Source organism: Callorhinus ursinus, unplaced genomic scaffold, assembly GCF_003265705.2.
Source record: "Callorhinus ursinus isolate GAN/ISIS: 27379988/994484 unplaced genomic scaffold, GSC_fseal_2.0 scaffold10, whole genome shotgun sequence".
Classification (NCBI taxonomy): Eukaryota; Metazoa; Chordata; class Mammalia; order Carnivora; family Otariidae; genus Callorhinus; species Callorhinus ursinus.
The window spans coordinates 59619517-59635551 of record NW_027397072.1 but is presented as its reverse complement, the minus strand read 5'-3'; the positions used below and the strand labels follow the sequence as shown (position 1 = coordinate 59635551).

At 38.1% G+C, this 16035-nt stretch overlaps 2 protein-coding genes across 3 annotated transcripts in view; one reads left to right on the top strand and one right to left on the bottom strand.

Moving 5' to 3' along the window:
• The window catches only part of EHBP1 (EH domain binding protein 1), a 715801-nt gene that overhangs the window by 211640 nt on the left and 488126 nt on the right, over positions 1–16035 (top strand). The window lies entirely within an intron of this gene.
• TMEM17 (transmembrane protein 17) lies at positions 10358–15973 on the bottom strand. 2 transcript variants are annotated; one of them, XM_025868609.2, is made up of 4 exons: positions 15753–15969; positions 12481–12584; positions 12192–12305; positions 10358–11272 (listed from the first exon to the last, which is right to left on the bottom strand). In XM_025868609.2, the coding sequence occupies exons 1-4, from the start codon at positions 15850–15852 to the stop codon at positions 10994–10996; spliced, it is 597 nt and encodes a 198-aa protein (XP_025724394.1). In that variant the 5' UTR covers positions 15853–15969; the 3' UTR covers positions 10358–10993. The 2 variants fall into 2 exon arrangements, with proteins under 2 accessions (XP_025724394.1, XP_073753757.1); XM_073897656.1 differs by lacking the exon at positions 12192–12305 and having other exon boundaries at positions 15753–15973.

Below are 16035 nucleotides of genomic sequence, written 5' to 3'. Positions count from 1 at the left end.
AGCTCCATGGCGTTTACATCTATGGAATCCAAGAGCAGTGAGTTCCTTTTTGTTTCTGTAGGACCAAAAATTGATTTCAGAAAATATTTAATGCTGATATTTAAAAAACAAACAAACTCGGGTGCCTGGGTGGCTCAGTTGGTTAAGCGACTGCCTTCGGCTCAGGTCATGATCCTGGAGTCCCGGGATCGAGTCCCACATCGGGCTCCCTGCTCAGCGGGGAGTCTGCTTCTCCCTCTGACCCTCTTCCCTCTCGTGCTCTCTATCTCTCATCTCTCTTTCTCTGAAATAAATAAATAAAATCTTTATAAAAAAAAACTCATAAATGCTGAGGTAGAAACACTGAGTAACATCTGGCAACTTCTCATATTTTTAAGATTATAATTTAAAAACACTGAGTAATAAATTGGTAGGATTCAAGTTAATTTTAATAATCAACCCTTTACTCAGAGAAACAGAAAAGGATGTGGGTCCCTTGACTGGCACAGAACCACCAATGATTCAAATTGCCTCTCTCAGAATCCATTTCTTACTACCCCATATGACCATTTTTCTCCTTTGTCAGCATCTGTGTGAGCTCTCAATTTGTATTTCCTTAATTTGCATTTGTAGGAATTTTGCTTTATAAAATGTAGCTTTCGGGTTTATTCTAAGGGAAGAGGGAAAAGGAAGCAAATGTTCATGACCAGCTGCTTTAAAAGCCCTGCGGCTTCCTGGCTCTAGCAGTGGGTTCATGCTCTGGACCCCTTGGCTCTTCAAAATAGGACAGAATGCCCTCCAGTGGGGCCCAGAGTTTCCCCCACCAAGGCCCTCTTGATTACTCTCTCCTACACTCCAAGTGTTGAAAGCTAGTACTAGACTGTACATCTCCTGAACAGTATCTAACTCATCCTGGAGCCTCTATGCCTGTCAAACAGGACCTCAACTGATCTGTAGAACTGTATGATAAAACTTTGGAATCAGACGTAATTTGATTTCCAGTTCTGCTAATTACTGGCTATATGATCTTGGTTCCCTTATTAGACCTCGGTGATACTGTTTTTCTTATTTGGAAAATGTTATTACTATATAATAAAACAATACAATAATACAATAATTATAGTTCCTTGGAGGGGTAAATAAGATAGCACATGAAAAGTACTTTGCTTTCACAAGGATCTGCTTCAGAAAATGACAGTCCTTTTAATTCATCTACCAATAGTGTTCCCCATTTAAAAAATTAATCAAATACCCAGCTCTTTAACTGCCAGTCAACTCTGATTGCCCTGAAATGACCAAGGCTGTACCTGAGTGTAATTCCAAGCAATATTTTAAAACCCAGATTTTTAGTTGGCCTGCTCAACCTTTCTGTAGGTAAACATGTTATTTGATTTAACAGTAACTTGTGGGCCCCCCCCTTTTTTTTTACTACTTTCCTTGACCCCTAGAGGTCCAGGGGTGCAAGGCTGAGAAATAGTGTCATTATTCCTGCTTTGGCTTCTAGATTGGACAGGTCTAAATCAATGGAAATACATCTTTGAAGCTATGTGTTTGGAGAGAGGGAGCATTGCTTAGTGAAAAAGCATGTTCTTTAGAGCCCAGCAGGTTTAGGTTTAACTCCTGTCTTCTGTTTGCTTATTGTGTGAATTGGGACAAGTTCCTTAACCTCTCCCAAGTCCCAGTTTCAGCTTCTATAAAATGGGAATAATTCCTGCTTTACAAAGTTGTCATGAGAATCAAACGAGATTACAATAAAGCCCTAGCACACAGCATCTGATACATAGCAGGCCTTCAATTAAATGATGGCTGTTACTTGTATTAGTTTTGGGAGTCCAGCCAAATTTCCAAGTTTATTATTAGTGTGAGAGTGGTTGTTGGTTTTAAAATGAGAATTATTTTTCATGCCCCCAAAATAGGTATGAGTAAATGTGGCATTTCTAACTTCTAGGGAGTTTACTGATTAAAGGAATTACTGTATATTAAGACCAGGAAGCAGGAGCTCTGAGTTCTATGGTTGGTTTATTCATTTATCTGTGCATTCAGTCAATGTTACTCAAAGCCTACAATGTGCCAAGCATGGTCTCTGCTCCGGGGGATACAGTGAGTAAGACCTGATTCTTGTCCTCAAGATGCTTTTTCAGACAGGTACTCATCAAGACCTCTGCCCTACCCTTGTTTGCTGATTATCCCTCACGGTTTCACTTACCCTTCTATCTAGTAGAGATGTCATGGTTCATTCCTTTTGCCACCCTCAGCAACACCTGGAAATCTCTGTGTTGTTGTTTACCCACCGCATTTACTTTATATATGCTTAACTCTGGATCAACGTAACCATCTACCTTCTGTCCAAGATTACCCAGATAGCTATAGAAAATGATGCAATTACATAGGTTGGAATCGCTCCACATAGCCCAGCTCAGCTCTCAGAGCCACTTAATAAATCCTGGTGGTCCTGGCCATTCCTTTTTATTGGTCTCTACATCCCATGATCTGGTCTCGTTAACCTCTTCAGCCTAATCTGTCTGCTCACTTCCTCTCCCTGTACACTGAGTATTACACACACACTGCTTGCAATTCCCTACACACACCATGACATTTCTGGCCTCCCTGACTTTGCTCATGGCATCTCCCAGTCCTGTGGGGGGTGGGGGGGAAGCCCTGATCAGCATGGATTCAAGTAGCCAGTTTCTAGGCAGACACATCTCTAGAGTAGAGGTGAGTACCTCAAATTAGCATAGCTAGATGATATGAACATCCATTTCTTCCATTTTGTGATTAATAAGCAACTTTGATTATAATTTGGCTTTTTAAATAGATTTTTTACAGGGAGAAAATATATTGGCAGTTGTAGTTTGCATTATAAATTGATAGACCCTGGTTTGCACATCCATATTCTATGAGTTTAGTTACTGTGGTCACTCCTTTTGAGTCTCTTAGTTAAAATTGAATTTCTGGACAGAAAAGCCCAGGATAAAACTGCTAAGCCCACATAGCACCAAAGAAATTAGCTGGCCTCCTGAGACAATGGATTTATCTCACCTCCCTACATCAACAATGTCTTCTAAAGACCTTTACAATTCTGAGATCATCACTGCCTCCTGAGAAAGGGAGAAGAAAAAAAGACACTTGAATGTGACCTATTCTAGTGGAATGTCCCTAATAGATACATATTTTCTTGTTAAAAACATCCTTGTAACAATATCTAATTTCCTTTCTTCTGAAGCTTTGCTTTCTAAGCAACCTCTGCAATTATAACTTGATCTCCTAAATGGGCCTGGCCACAGAGGAAGGGACAGTTTTATGCCAGTGCCTGGTGTTTAGGGTACTCAGACCAGATATTAGCTCCTATTATACAATATCAGTAAGTAAGTCTCTTAGCAGTTTACAGGAAGGAGATCAAAGCCTAATCAAGCCTGAGGGAAAGCTGCTGGTCCTATAAAGCAACAAAGTGAGCTGAAAGATTTAGCAGAAATTCAGTTGCCCAGGAAATATAGAATATTAAATAATAAGAATATTTACCATTTATGAATGCTTATCGTGAGGTTTATCTCATTTAATTCTTGCGAAAGCCCTATGAGCACCCATTTTAACCAACTGAGCCACCCAGGCGCCCCCTATGAGCACCCATTTTAAAGATGAATAAATTAAAGATTAGGTAAGTTAACTAACCTGACCAAGCTGTTAAATGGAAAAGTGATTTGAGCATAGGTCTATCTGCCTCCAAAGCCACTTTTATTTTTTTATTTTTATTTTTTTTTAAAGATTTTATTTATTCATTTGACAGAGAGAGACAGTGAGAGAGGGAACACAAGCAGGGGGAGTGGGAGAGGGAGAAGCAGGCTTCCCGCCGAGCAGGGAGCCCGATGCCAGGCTCGATCCCAGGACCCTGGGATCATGACCCGAGCAGAAGGGAGAGGCTTAACGACTGAGCCACCCAGGCGCCCTTCTAAAACCACTTTTAACCTTTTAAGCCACCTTTTAACTATTGTGCAACACTGACTCCATCGACTAAGTCCATTCATTTCACTTATTCACCAAATATTTATTGGACACTTACACTGTGTTAAACATTAGAAATATAAGGATGAATAAAAACACTTGCCGTGAAGACCTTACAATTAAGTAGCCAGGAGTATAATATAAAAATGCATATAATTGTTTTAGATGCAGTCATAAAATATGAGCAACAGAGATACAAAAGAAGTGTACAAGTGTTACTTGGAAGTAGGTAGGGGACAGTGGGAAATTTCCATAGAGAATATGACAGTTGAGCCAGGCCATTAAAGGGTAAATAAACTGTCACCATGTGGGTAAGATTACTTCTGGCAAAAAAGCTGTGTGGAGGGAAGAGGTTCGTAGGTGAAATCCAGAATGGTGCCCTGGAGGGGCTGCAGATGTTTGATCGGAGGGGTGGCAAGAGGAGGCCAGAGGCAGAAGAGGCCCCTTGGGCCACACTAAGGAGTTCGGGTGTTTATGCGGCAGGAAATGGAGAGTCGAGCAGAATTTTGAGGAGAGTAGCAACATGATTAGATTTGATTTTAGATTTCTCAATAAGCACACCTGTAGGGAAGGTACTACGAAGTGGAGACATTTACATGGAAGGCTATAGTGAGCCTGCTACTGTGTATGATCTGGTCATTATGTTTCTATTAATACAGTACATGCTTGTGCTCTCCTAAGACCACCCGGATATCTTCTTTTGAAAAATAGCACACAACAAGCTCCTTAATTATGTACAAGTGAACTGATTTTTTGAAAGGTGTGTGTTGGAGGGATTGTGTGTGTGTTGGGGGGGGAAATGTATTTGTGTCTTGCATTTCAGCCTGTTATAAGATTCTTTTGAAATGAGATTGTATCATCTATCAAATTAGTTCTCCCTTTCAGTTTTCGATCATTTTCAAATACAGCAACAATGCCTTCTAATTCTGTTTCAATATAGATATACTATTCACTGTCTGGAGTATAAAGTTCAAACGCTTTATTATAATGTATAAAAGACTGATAACATCTTGATGACAATCTTTCCAGCTCATCTCAAGCCCTTTTCTACACACATTATGTTTTATTCACATGAAACTACTTTTGGTTCTGTTCAGGCCTTAGATTTTCAAATGTCCGTACCTTTGCGCATGCTGTTCCATCTATCCTAAAGACCATCCTGCCCCCTAGACAGGATTCCTCACTTATCTTCATATTTTATATAGCTCTAATACAATATTATCCTGAGCCATTATGATCACCTTAAATTTGTCTCCTATGGGCCTTGGTTGGAAGGGGAGGGCTCAATCCTATTTCTTTTTTTGTCCTGAGACATCAAACATAGTTGATGGGATATTGTTGGAGCTAACTAAATTACATTTACTTTGCAGAATGAAATCATAGCATACTAAAAATAAAAAGCATGAACATCCTTTGTTGCCCTGCTTTGTAAATTACCGAACAATCAACAGTTATCTGCTCTGCTGCCTTCCTTAGCAAAGGTTTATTGACCATAGGGAGCTCTAGTTTTTAGAACAGCAAAAAATTTGACTCTCACTAGCTCTTTTTAGGAAAACTATTGAAGCAGAGTCCTAAACTTCCACCCTCCCTAGTGATCATTTTAGTCCTTCTAGGCACTAATGGATCAAACATTTACAAAAACAATTAGTAAATGTATATAGCAAACATTTTTTTAAATTTGAATTTGACTATCAAACATTTTTCTCTTTTAAGCTATAATATTGAGCAGTGTCTCTAACATGGTTTCGATTAGAATATAGTAACTCAGGATCAGGAACTAGAAACCTTTAAAAATTAATCGATGATACCACTTCCCTATCAGCTGAATATAGTGCTATTACAGTTCTGAAAAATTAGGAGGCCATTCTTGGTGTTTTTAAAAATCTGCATTTTTAATGTAACCTCGTGCTAAACACTTGGGTCTGTGGAGCAATGAAGGACTAATAGCTGTGATATATGCATTGTGATTTCATATAGTGCACGAGGTTGAAAAGCTGCTTCTAGCCACGAGTGTTTGCTGTGGAACTTGTTTAGATAGAGCATGTTGATAAGATCAATTTGAGTGTCTTTGGTTTTTCATAGAATATATGTTCTGTCCTCAGGTTTTTATCTTGTTTTGAAGAGTTCTATACTTTCTTGACTGGTCTCATTTTTAGAAAGATGTAAATCTATGAAAGCACCAGGATAAATTTAAACATTGTGGTTAAACCTGTATTTAAACACATCTTTCCAGGGCCTGAATGTTTTTAAATGCTTCCACACTGGGGGGAAAAGATTTTTAGAATGATTCTTACAATTAACTGTTTTTGTTTAATTAAAACCTCCAAATTAACAATCTTTTAAAACTAGAATAAAGATATATACCCATAATAAATTAAGTGTTGGTTGTACTTTTAAAATACAGCATTGAAGTTTTCTGAGGAGCATCTTCCAGGACCGAAATCTAATGTTTTACATTGTAACAAATTTACAAATAGGGTACACTGTTCCCCTTGCCTCCTTGCTTTCTGCCTCCATGCCTATTTTGCTATGCAAAAGCTTTATGTCAATTTACTTTTTGAGCCATTTAAGACCAAACCAAATTATTCCTCCAGCACATTTTAAACAATCCCTTAAAGACCTCTTTTTCTTGGCTATGTTTCCAATCTTGGCTTATCACTATAATATTTCATGCTCCATGCTTCTGAAAAAATTCAATATTCAAGAACAAAGTAATCCGGAGCTTTACTCCATTTCAGTCTTTTTATGTCCTAAGGCTGTCCCAACTCAATGACCCAGTTTTTATTGTGTCACATCTCACTGTCTGTTGCTGACTGCGACCAGCTTGCCTAATCCTTTTCCTGTCCCTTATCAGTTTTCCCTTAATTCAAAAATCTTTTTTTTTAATTCTTTGCACTTCTTTCACAGCTTTTAGTTTAGTTTAGTTTTGTTTTGTTTTTTTCCTCCTTAGGAGATTCAGTGTACCTGTGGTAGCCACTCAGAAATACAAAGATGAATGGGTAACCAAGGTCCAGAAGTCTGTCCTTATCAAAATTTTCATTGTACTATCTTTAGAAGTGTGAGTGGTAAATGGCAGAAAGTGGATATTATAATTTGGCATCATGTATCAAGAGTCCTTAAAAATGTTCATACCCTGTGATCCAGCAATTTCACTTCTGAGAATCTAGCTTATTAATTAAAGAATCATTTAAGATGTAGAAAAAGCAACATACATGAGATCTCATTACAATGTTATGTATAAAAGCAAAAGAAGAAAACAATGCAAATATCCAATAGGAGAGAAGTTTAAAAAATTAGCATCTATCTCCTTGATGGAATATTGTGCAATCATTTAAGATGATGGCTATGTGACTGGGTAGAAAGATGGGTAAATATTTATGTTTTCAGAAAAACAGAGTGCAAAACTGTAAGTGCCAATGATTACAACTATGTTTTTAAAATTTACAAAGGGAAAACAGCAGGGAAGCATGACATTTGCTGAAGTGCTTATTTTAGGGTGGTGGAATTAGAGATGATTTTTCTTTACTCTCAAAATCTTGATTAAATTTCTTTTAAAAGTTGAGTTTTTAAAAGCTATAATTTTAACTAATGTAAATTAAGAACCTATTTCGGTTATGTCAAATAAAATGTATAAGACTATTTCAGATAGAGCTCTATTTAAGTCTAGTAATAAACTAACAACTGGCAAGGGGCAATAAGACAGTGAGGGCGTCATTGTGTTTAGCATTGTGTGTAATCTGCAAAAAAATTGCATTAGGAAAAAACTTTCAATATCTATTTTAAAATATAAAGTGATTTTTTTAAAACTTTGTTCTCTCCAGAGTTACTTCCATCAAATCAACATCTAATCCAAATTTTCAATCCATTTCCACAGTCTTCAGAGAGATCTTTCTGGAACCTCAATCTGTTTGTGATACTCCACTGTTTAAATCAGGGATTCAGAATATTAAAATTTTTAGCTTACTAGCTGCTCCCAAGCTTCTCTTTAAAAAAAAAAAAAAAAGATTTTATTTATTTGACAGAGAGAGACACAGTGAGAGAGGGAATACAAGTAGGGGGAGTGTGAGAGGAAGTAGGCTTCTGATGGAGCAGGGAGCCCGATGTGGGGCTCGATCCCAGAACCCTGGGATCATGACCAGAGCCAAAGGCAGACACCTAATGACTGAGCCACCCAGGAACCCTGCAAGCTTCTCTACCTTATTCTGTGTCCTTTCTTCTCATGTACCCTCCCCACCAGCTTCACCAAACTCCATGTAATACCTGAAACCATACTCCAAGTCACTATTATCTCTGTCTCTTCATACTGAAAGGAACAGTTAATACCTACTCATTCTTCAAATCTCAAGTGTTCCTTTGGGAAGGCTTCTCAGATTCTCCATCTTCTCTATGTCCCTTCTCTGGAATCCCACAGTGCCCATTATATTGTGCTATCACTCATTTGTTCATCTGCCTTTCCTACCAGGCAGTACATTTGTTCTTGTTCACAGGCAAGTGCGAGCGTGTATGTGTTTAACCACACCCCCAGCACCCCTCACCATGTTCCCTTCCTGTGCTCTGACAATGAAAGGAATAGCATCTGCTATGTAAGGTTGATGAAGGGCCAACATACTAATAATCCTGGACACTAGATGCTAGGAACAAAGAGGGGAGATGTGCTGGAAGTGAAGGACTACTATCTGTCAGGTACTTACAGGTAGAAATTGTTCAGTGCATCTCCCTGATGAAGTTAGACTTTCCTACTTTGTCTTAGGGATGTCTTGCAAATATTTTACCTCCCACATCATACACCTGAGCAGCGGGAGCGGTCTTAGTTGTCTGGAACCCTCCACTATGCCCTTTCACATACTAGGCATTCAAACACATGATGATGAAAATCCAATTTTTAAAAATCATTCTGATCTATAGAAATTTGCATCCACCTTGTCTGTGATGAGAAAAAGCCTCTGGAATCAAAAATATGTGAAAGACAAAATATTTGTGAAGGTCAACATCCTAACTAGAAATTTTCAGAACAGTGTTGTGGACTCCTAGAGAGAAAGATGTAGTAGGAATTAAAAAGAGACAAACTTATTCAAATAAAATAAAAACAAGGACTGCATGAACTCCAAAAGTTGACATGTAAATATCTTCTCTCCCTCAATTTTCATATGCTTCCATAGGGAACCAGGTATCCTCCAACAGGAAATATTTTTCAGCCTGACACAAAATCAGGGTTTCATAGTTTAGAGGAAAAAACAAATGACTCGGTCATGTTCTCAACTGACTTTCTTACTTTCTTTTTCCCACCCTTATTATATTTGCATTTTAAGGAATATATTTACTATAGCAAAAAAAAATTTGTAGAAAATTTTAATAAATCATTTTACCAAAATTTTTATAGCCTTTAAATTTTTTTGATTGACCCTAATATTTTAGCTATTAATCTTTTAAAACTAAAGTTTAAATGTATCAGAGGCTCTGATATTTAAGATGAAAGTCTGGAAATAGCTGTTAAATAGTCTTTCTTGATCATCCCTTAATTTATCTGCTACAAAGACTTAATGTTCTTATTTTATATTTTCTTAAAGAATCACCTATCTATTCTCATCTGGAAACAAATGCAAACAAATGTAAGTTTTAGAAAAATACCCAAACATTATTGTATTTTGAATTTCAAATTATTAGAGTATACCGAGTAACTACTTTAGTAGAAGGGAGAAGTTAAACAGCCAGTGCATCCGGGGAGAAGTCTTTGACTGAACTTTATATATAATAATAGGAAGCAGAAATGATAAAATTAGCACAATTAGTTTAGTCAGGTGTAATTAAGAAGTAAAAACATTTTCAAAAATTGAGCAATATAAGAATAAGGCAAAACAGGGGGATACTAGGATGAGCCTGAATCATAGAAAAGAAATTGAAAGGAATTCTTTTTAATGTAGCTACAACTGTCTCTCAGTAAAATACCTTACAGGCACATTTCCCTGTAGGAAAGAAGAAAATATTTTATCTCTGAAGACAATCCAATAATCACTAAAAATAATGTTCAGATACACCCATGCAGCTTTATTCTTAACAGAACTTCCTTAAATAGGTTTCTCCTATTAGCAAGGGAACATGCTGATTTAAGATCATGAGTATAGTCAGTCCCCTTGCCCATATCAGCTCTCACTGTGTATTAAGAAGAACCCTACTTTTCAAGTCAAGCCTCATGTGAATTTACTGGCTATGAGTTCTTCAGTGAAAACTGATTTAGTAGATCTCATCTACTAAATGTGCCTAGTACAGTGCTCACTACATAAAAGGCTCTCTAATGTATATATTTTTCTCTTTCCTTCCCTGACAACCCTGTAATAAAAATAATAAACCCATAGCCCAAAAGAATTATATGAGACAGGAATGATTTGTTGCAAATACTTTAACATAAATATTTCATAATTTATTATAAAGACATCTTGCACACCACCATGAGCATGGTTTTATGAAAATTACGATTTTATGATTTCCTAAATACCATGATAATCCACCTGTTTTTAACCTCAGTATCAAAGCTAAGAGTAGGGCTAGAATTTAACCTTAGCAGACATGAAAATTTGGTGTCTTGATTTACAAATATAGTTTAATACACCAGAATATTGACAAGAATTGCCATGTGCTTCAGATACACTGCCAAGACATGAACAGCCAACAAGTTTAAAAGAAATATACACATTTCTAGTTTTAGGTGCTAACTAGAAATATTCCTGTAAAGACTGGTAAACTGTGACTACCAACACCAGTTTCTACATACCTGAAAAGTGGACAACAAAAATATTAAGATATTTGGCACAAGGTGGACAATATCTAGGCTTTAGGGTTGACTATTTTCATGTACTGTACAGTCATCATTGCCCCCAACTTTGGAATTTCAGACTTAGAGAATATACAGTTCAAAACACTTGCTTTGTCCTTCTTCTCATGCTAGAACTCTGATGTTTTCCTCTTTACAGTCTGGTAGAAATGCTGATCTTTCAGCTTTTCACTCAACAGCACTGGGTCAAATCTCTTCTATACAGGATCTCATTCTTGTCATGCCCCCTCTATATGCAGAGAGCCGGTCAAAGTCTTGGAGTTGGAAACGAGTTGCCAACTGATTTACCATTTTCCTCAGGGTAAGAAAGGCTGAAACAACTTGGAAAGTAAGGAACAAAGTGAAGATGATGTGTATTGCTTTTTCCAAGGGCAGATTTGTTAGGCCTTCATTAAAGAGCAAGAAGAGAATTAAAGGCAGCTGCAATAAAAGGCTCAAAAGCCAAAAGCCAGCCAACTCAGGAACCTGCAATGACACACAGCAAGAGTAATCAGATCAGTAAAGGACAGTCTTTTGTTTATACAGATCAGCACTATGAACCTACATTATGAGCTCTGTAATTCAAAAGGAATATAACATGGTCCTTGTCCTCAAAGAATTTACAGTCTAGATTAAAAGTGAAAACTAACTGATGCAGCAATGCTAGAATGATATACTTAGTGAATTATTAAATGCACCACTTAGTGGTATGAACTAAATACTAAAAGAAATAAGACAAGAGAGTGATTAGGGTAGGTAAAAGAATCCAAGGATGTAGGCTTTTAAAGTTGGGTAGAAGGAGGAAGAGGCAAGATGGTAAATAAGCAAATATGTGGAATGGGGATGACTAGGAATCAACATGTCAGCCTGGAATGGATGCCTGGGTTAGGAAATAGCAAGAAATACAGTGAGGCCTGTGGGTGGGACCTAATTATGAAGGGCCTAGAAAACCAGAGAAATCTTCAGGCATTATCCCTAAGCTCTGGTAACTGTAAATGCTTAGGCAGCATGATGATTCAGAAAACGTGTGCCTGGCATAAGATTCCTGAATTTACAATTTCCCCCTATTTTCATATCAGGATCTAAACATGTTTAGTTGACCAAGTATTTTCAAGACTGGTGAGAAGAGGGAAAACTGTCAATTCTTAAGAGCTTATTACTATGTTCAGGTACTTCATATAAATTATTTCATTTAATCCCAACAAAACTTGGAGTAAATATTTTCCCCATTTTATATACAAAGAAACCAAGGCTCAAGAGATTCAGCCAACAGACTACAGTGACAGAAATAGTCAAGTTGGAGACAGGCCTTTGCTCCTTCCACCACCTCTCTCTGCCTTCTCCTCGCTATGAAAACCATACTGCCTTTACATGTTGCACTGAGAGAAAGGGAAGAAGGGCCTACCTTTTCCTGTAGGTTCCCCACGTAGCCCAGATACAACCTGATAGCTTCAATTAAGGTTATTAAGATGATAACAGTGACCACAATGAATTTGTAGTAATCAGGCAAGACTGAATACTAAAAAAAAAAAAAACCAAAACACACAAAAATAAACATGTTTGTATAATCTCACATGTAGTAAAACTGACCTGAAATAGAAACAAATATTAAGAACTTTAATTTTATTGACAATGTAACAATGCCAGGGATGGGCAGAAGAGATCTCAGCAGAAGTGTTAAAGCACAGACTTACCTTCATCTGAAGCATCATAATGCTGCTTACCCACCAAAGTGGGAAAAAGTAAGTGTTAAAATAAAGTGACATCTGCAATGCTAAACTGGACACCATTTCATTATCTACAAAAGAAACAGAGAAAAAGAACAAACTCTTTATCTTAGTCACTGCCCTATAAGTCCTTTAGTTTCTTAAAATTAATAACTACAGTGTTGGTTCAACAAAACTCCAAATTTTAAGCCTATTTATAATCACTGACAGTGAAAGGAAATATTCATCACAATACTATTTAATTCATGTATTGGGTTCTTGGGGGTATGTTTCATATTTTTCAATTACTTTATCATTTTTGCCATTACAGCCTGTTGACTTTTTTGCACACCACTGGTATAGATTAAATGTGGAATATCAGTATGAATCCTATTGAACAGATAATAATGATTACCTCTTTTGTAGAGTTCTATGTGAAGAGCCTATAAAATACATAAAAACTAATCTCTCACATAAAAACTAATCTCATACAAAAACTAAATTATAGACACACCCCTCTTTAGCATACCCTAATCCCACCCATTCATTAATACTCAATTTAATGCCACTTTTCCCACAAATCCTTTCTTGATCCTATTCTCCCACCCCAGCAGAAATCTCTTCCCGTCTAGGTACTTATCTCTAACCTGTGTGTAAGAAAGTGTTAGCAAAGAACCACATCCCCTCACTCTAGACACAGTCTAGTGTGCTGAAGAGAACATGAGCTTTGGAGTCCAAGTAAACCCGTAATTCCTCAAATACCCGTGTAACCCTGGATGCCAGACTTGGGATAAGTTATTGAACCTTTTTGATAAATTTCTCAATCAGAAATTGTCTCAATTTCATCTGTAAAATGGTAACATTGAAAGTACCTCACAGGTTGCTTGTGAAGATTAGAGACAGAATTATTTCACCCTACCACCATGCCTGGTACTTAGTAGGCACTCAATAACATTAGTTCCCTTTCCTTCTCTTTTACTTAATACACAGCCTCATTGTAAGCACAGACTACATTCTACCCAATGTGAGACCCTCATAGAACCTAAAATCTTGCTTTATACAGGGTACATACCAAATATGCATAAGCAGAATGACTGAATTAATGGAAACGTAATATCATGAAGATATTAATGTAGCCATTTGTGATACATGAGCTTCATTTATCTAAGGCTGATTGCAAGATACCTTTTGCTTCTATGTAAGGGAGAAGGGTCCCAAATTAAGAATTTGATTTTTTAAATTAAGCCCTTCAAATACATCCTAAATTTGACTAAATTTCAACAATTTAAAAACAGATATGTATTTTGAAATCAATTGCCCTAAATGTAAGAATTTATAAAGGCTCCAAAATAAATTTCTTAAAAACAGATTTTTTTTCTCCACACCTGACTATATCTGTCATTTAATAATTTTAAAATATAAGAAATAATCATGGTCTCTCACAGCAAGGTTTCCTTTAGCTTTTTTCTGTTATGATCTACTTTTGCATATACTTATTTTGCTTATTCCTATTTTTAAATTACCACTGATAATAAATTCTTAAAATTTGTTAAACTTGAAGGCAAATCACCAGCCTAGGATTTTTCTTCCTAACAACAGTACAACTCTTGGTCAGTGGACAGGGTAATGGTATACACTTGTAAATACAGTGCAAATAATCAAACCTACTTTGGATTCACAAGGAAGAAAATGTGGGAAAAAATGATAAATTAGTTAAGCTGAAAATTTTAATATGTTTGGAGCAGAAACTAGTCAAATTTTGCAAAGAAGTTTTTATGTTAAGAAATTGTGTACATGAGCATCTTAAGAGTTATGCTATGTCTATATTTCGGCATTTCAAACTTATAATCAAGCAACTGAAAATCAAGTTAATATGCAAATGAACCTTGAAAGCACAAGACATGAATTTACTAAATTTTGCAAAAGTACAAGTTGAGTTCTGTAAACGGAATTTAAATTAAAACATTATATAAATCAGGGGTAGGCAAACTACCAGCCAGCTGCCTGTTTTTGTATAGCAAGTGAGCTAAAAATGGTTTTTCACATTTTTAAATGGTTGGGGAAAAAAAAATCAAAGAATAATATTTGGTGACACTGAAAATCATATGAAATTCAAATTTTAGTGTCCATAAATAAAGTTTTATTGGAACACTGCCTCATCTATGCATTTACCATTATCTATGGATGCGACAGAGACCTATGGCCTGCAAAGTCTAAAATACTTGCTATCTGGCCCTTTACAGAAAATCTCCGCTGACCTGCGATACCTTACATCATCAGATTTTAGCGCCTGTTAAGCCTTAGCTTTAGAATCAGAAACTTAACCTCATTTTTCACATTGATTTCTCTGTACATCCTAAATCTTGAAGAGGCCTAAATTCAGGGTGAAAACAATGCAACTATGGGAATTTACTTTTCTCTGCTCTCTTTTAAAAATCCCTAAACCAAGGAAGAGGAAAAGATTTCTATTCCCTAGCAGACTTTAGTGATAAAAACCACATGGATCTGGTTGATAGTACGCTATCATCATGATTTAAGAAGGGGAAACTGTTTTGGAGGAAACTGAGTGATCACTTGCCGTCAAGTTGGATGCAACACGGTGGTATTTTGTTACCAGATTTAGGGTAAGAGTTATATATGGGGGATGGGGGTTGGAGACGGCAGGGAAGGGAGCGAAGCCAGTGTGGCTGCTGTCATGCTGAAGTGGATAGCGGTTTTTAAAACGACTCATTAAAGCAATTCTTTCCCTCTTTCATCAGAAAAGGACTTGCGGTGGAACGTACTTGCTTTGCTCATAAAAGAGAAAAGGAGAAGATATTTTAAACAGAGTGGGGTGTGGGAAGGGGAGACTGCCTGCGCTGTTTTCACTCTAACCTGGCCCGAAAAGCCAGGGCGGAAGTCGCAGAGGAAAAACCGTCGGCCTTCGCGGAGGATGCGAAACCGGACATGGGCTGCGAAGGCGGATTTTATATTTTTAGTTCTTGAGGAAGGGTAGCGCCACCTCAGCTGCTCGGCTTACAGTTCGCCGGCCAGGCCGCAACACCGCCAGCTCAGGGCCCGTCGGGGATACCGGCCTGGAGGTGTCCCAGTCCCCACCCCAGCCCAAGGCTCGGCCCCTCCTCCAGGGCGCTGCACCGCAGTGCGGAGAACCAGCCGAAGGCGAGGCCGCCATTTTAGGTCCGGGCAAAATCTGGCCACTCCCAAACCGGCGCCAAATTCTCCGCAGGCCATACCCGCTGCGCTGGGCTTCGCCCACTCACCCGGACCCTCGCTGTACTCCGGCCCGGTCCGGTTGGAGTCACTGAACACGGTCCGGCTGAAGTTTCCCAGCCGCTGGCGGACCGGATCCGGCAGCTCCATGCCCGGGCCTCGGTACAACTTACAGCTAGGTCTGCGGACGCAGCCTCCTTCTGCGGTTCCCACGGCAACCGGGCGGTGCGAGATGCTGGGGCCCAGGCGCACGCGCGGCCGCACTGCGGGGCAGAGGCGCGGGGCGCGAGCGCCTGGAAGGGAGAGGTGTGGTGAGAATCGCGTCCTACTTAG

What these genes read in the sequence shown, in the direction of transcription:
- TMEM17 (XM_025868609.2), bottom strand. Translation starts at nt 15,852, where the DNA reads ATGGAGCTGCCGGATCCGGTCCGCCAGCGGCTGGGAAACTTCAGCCGG. An exon ending in TTATGATGCTTCAGATGAAG is followed by an intron (nt 12,306 to 12,480) that starts GTAAGTCTGTGC and finishes TTTTTTTTTTAG; the next exon opens with TATTCAGTCTTGCCTGATTA. An exon ending in TGGGGAACCTACAGGAAAAG is followed by an intron (nt 11,273 to 12,191) that starts GTAGGCCCTTCT and finishes GTGTCATTGCAG; the next exon opens with GTTCCTGAGTTGGCTGGCTT.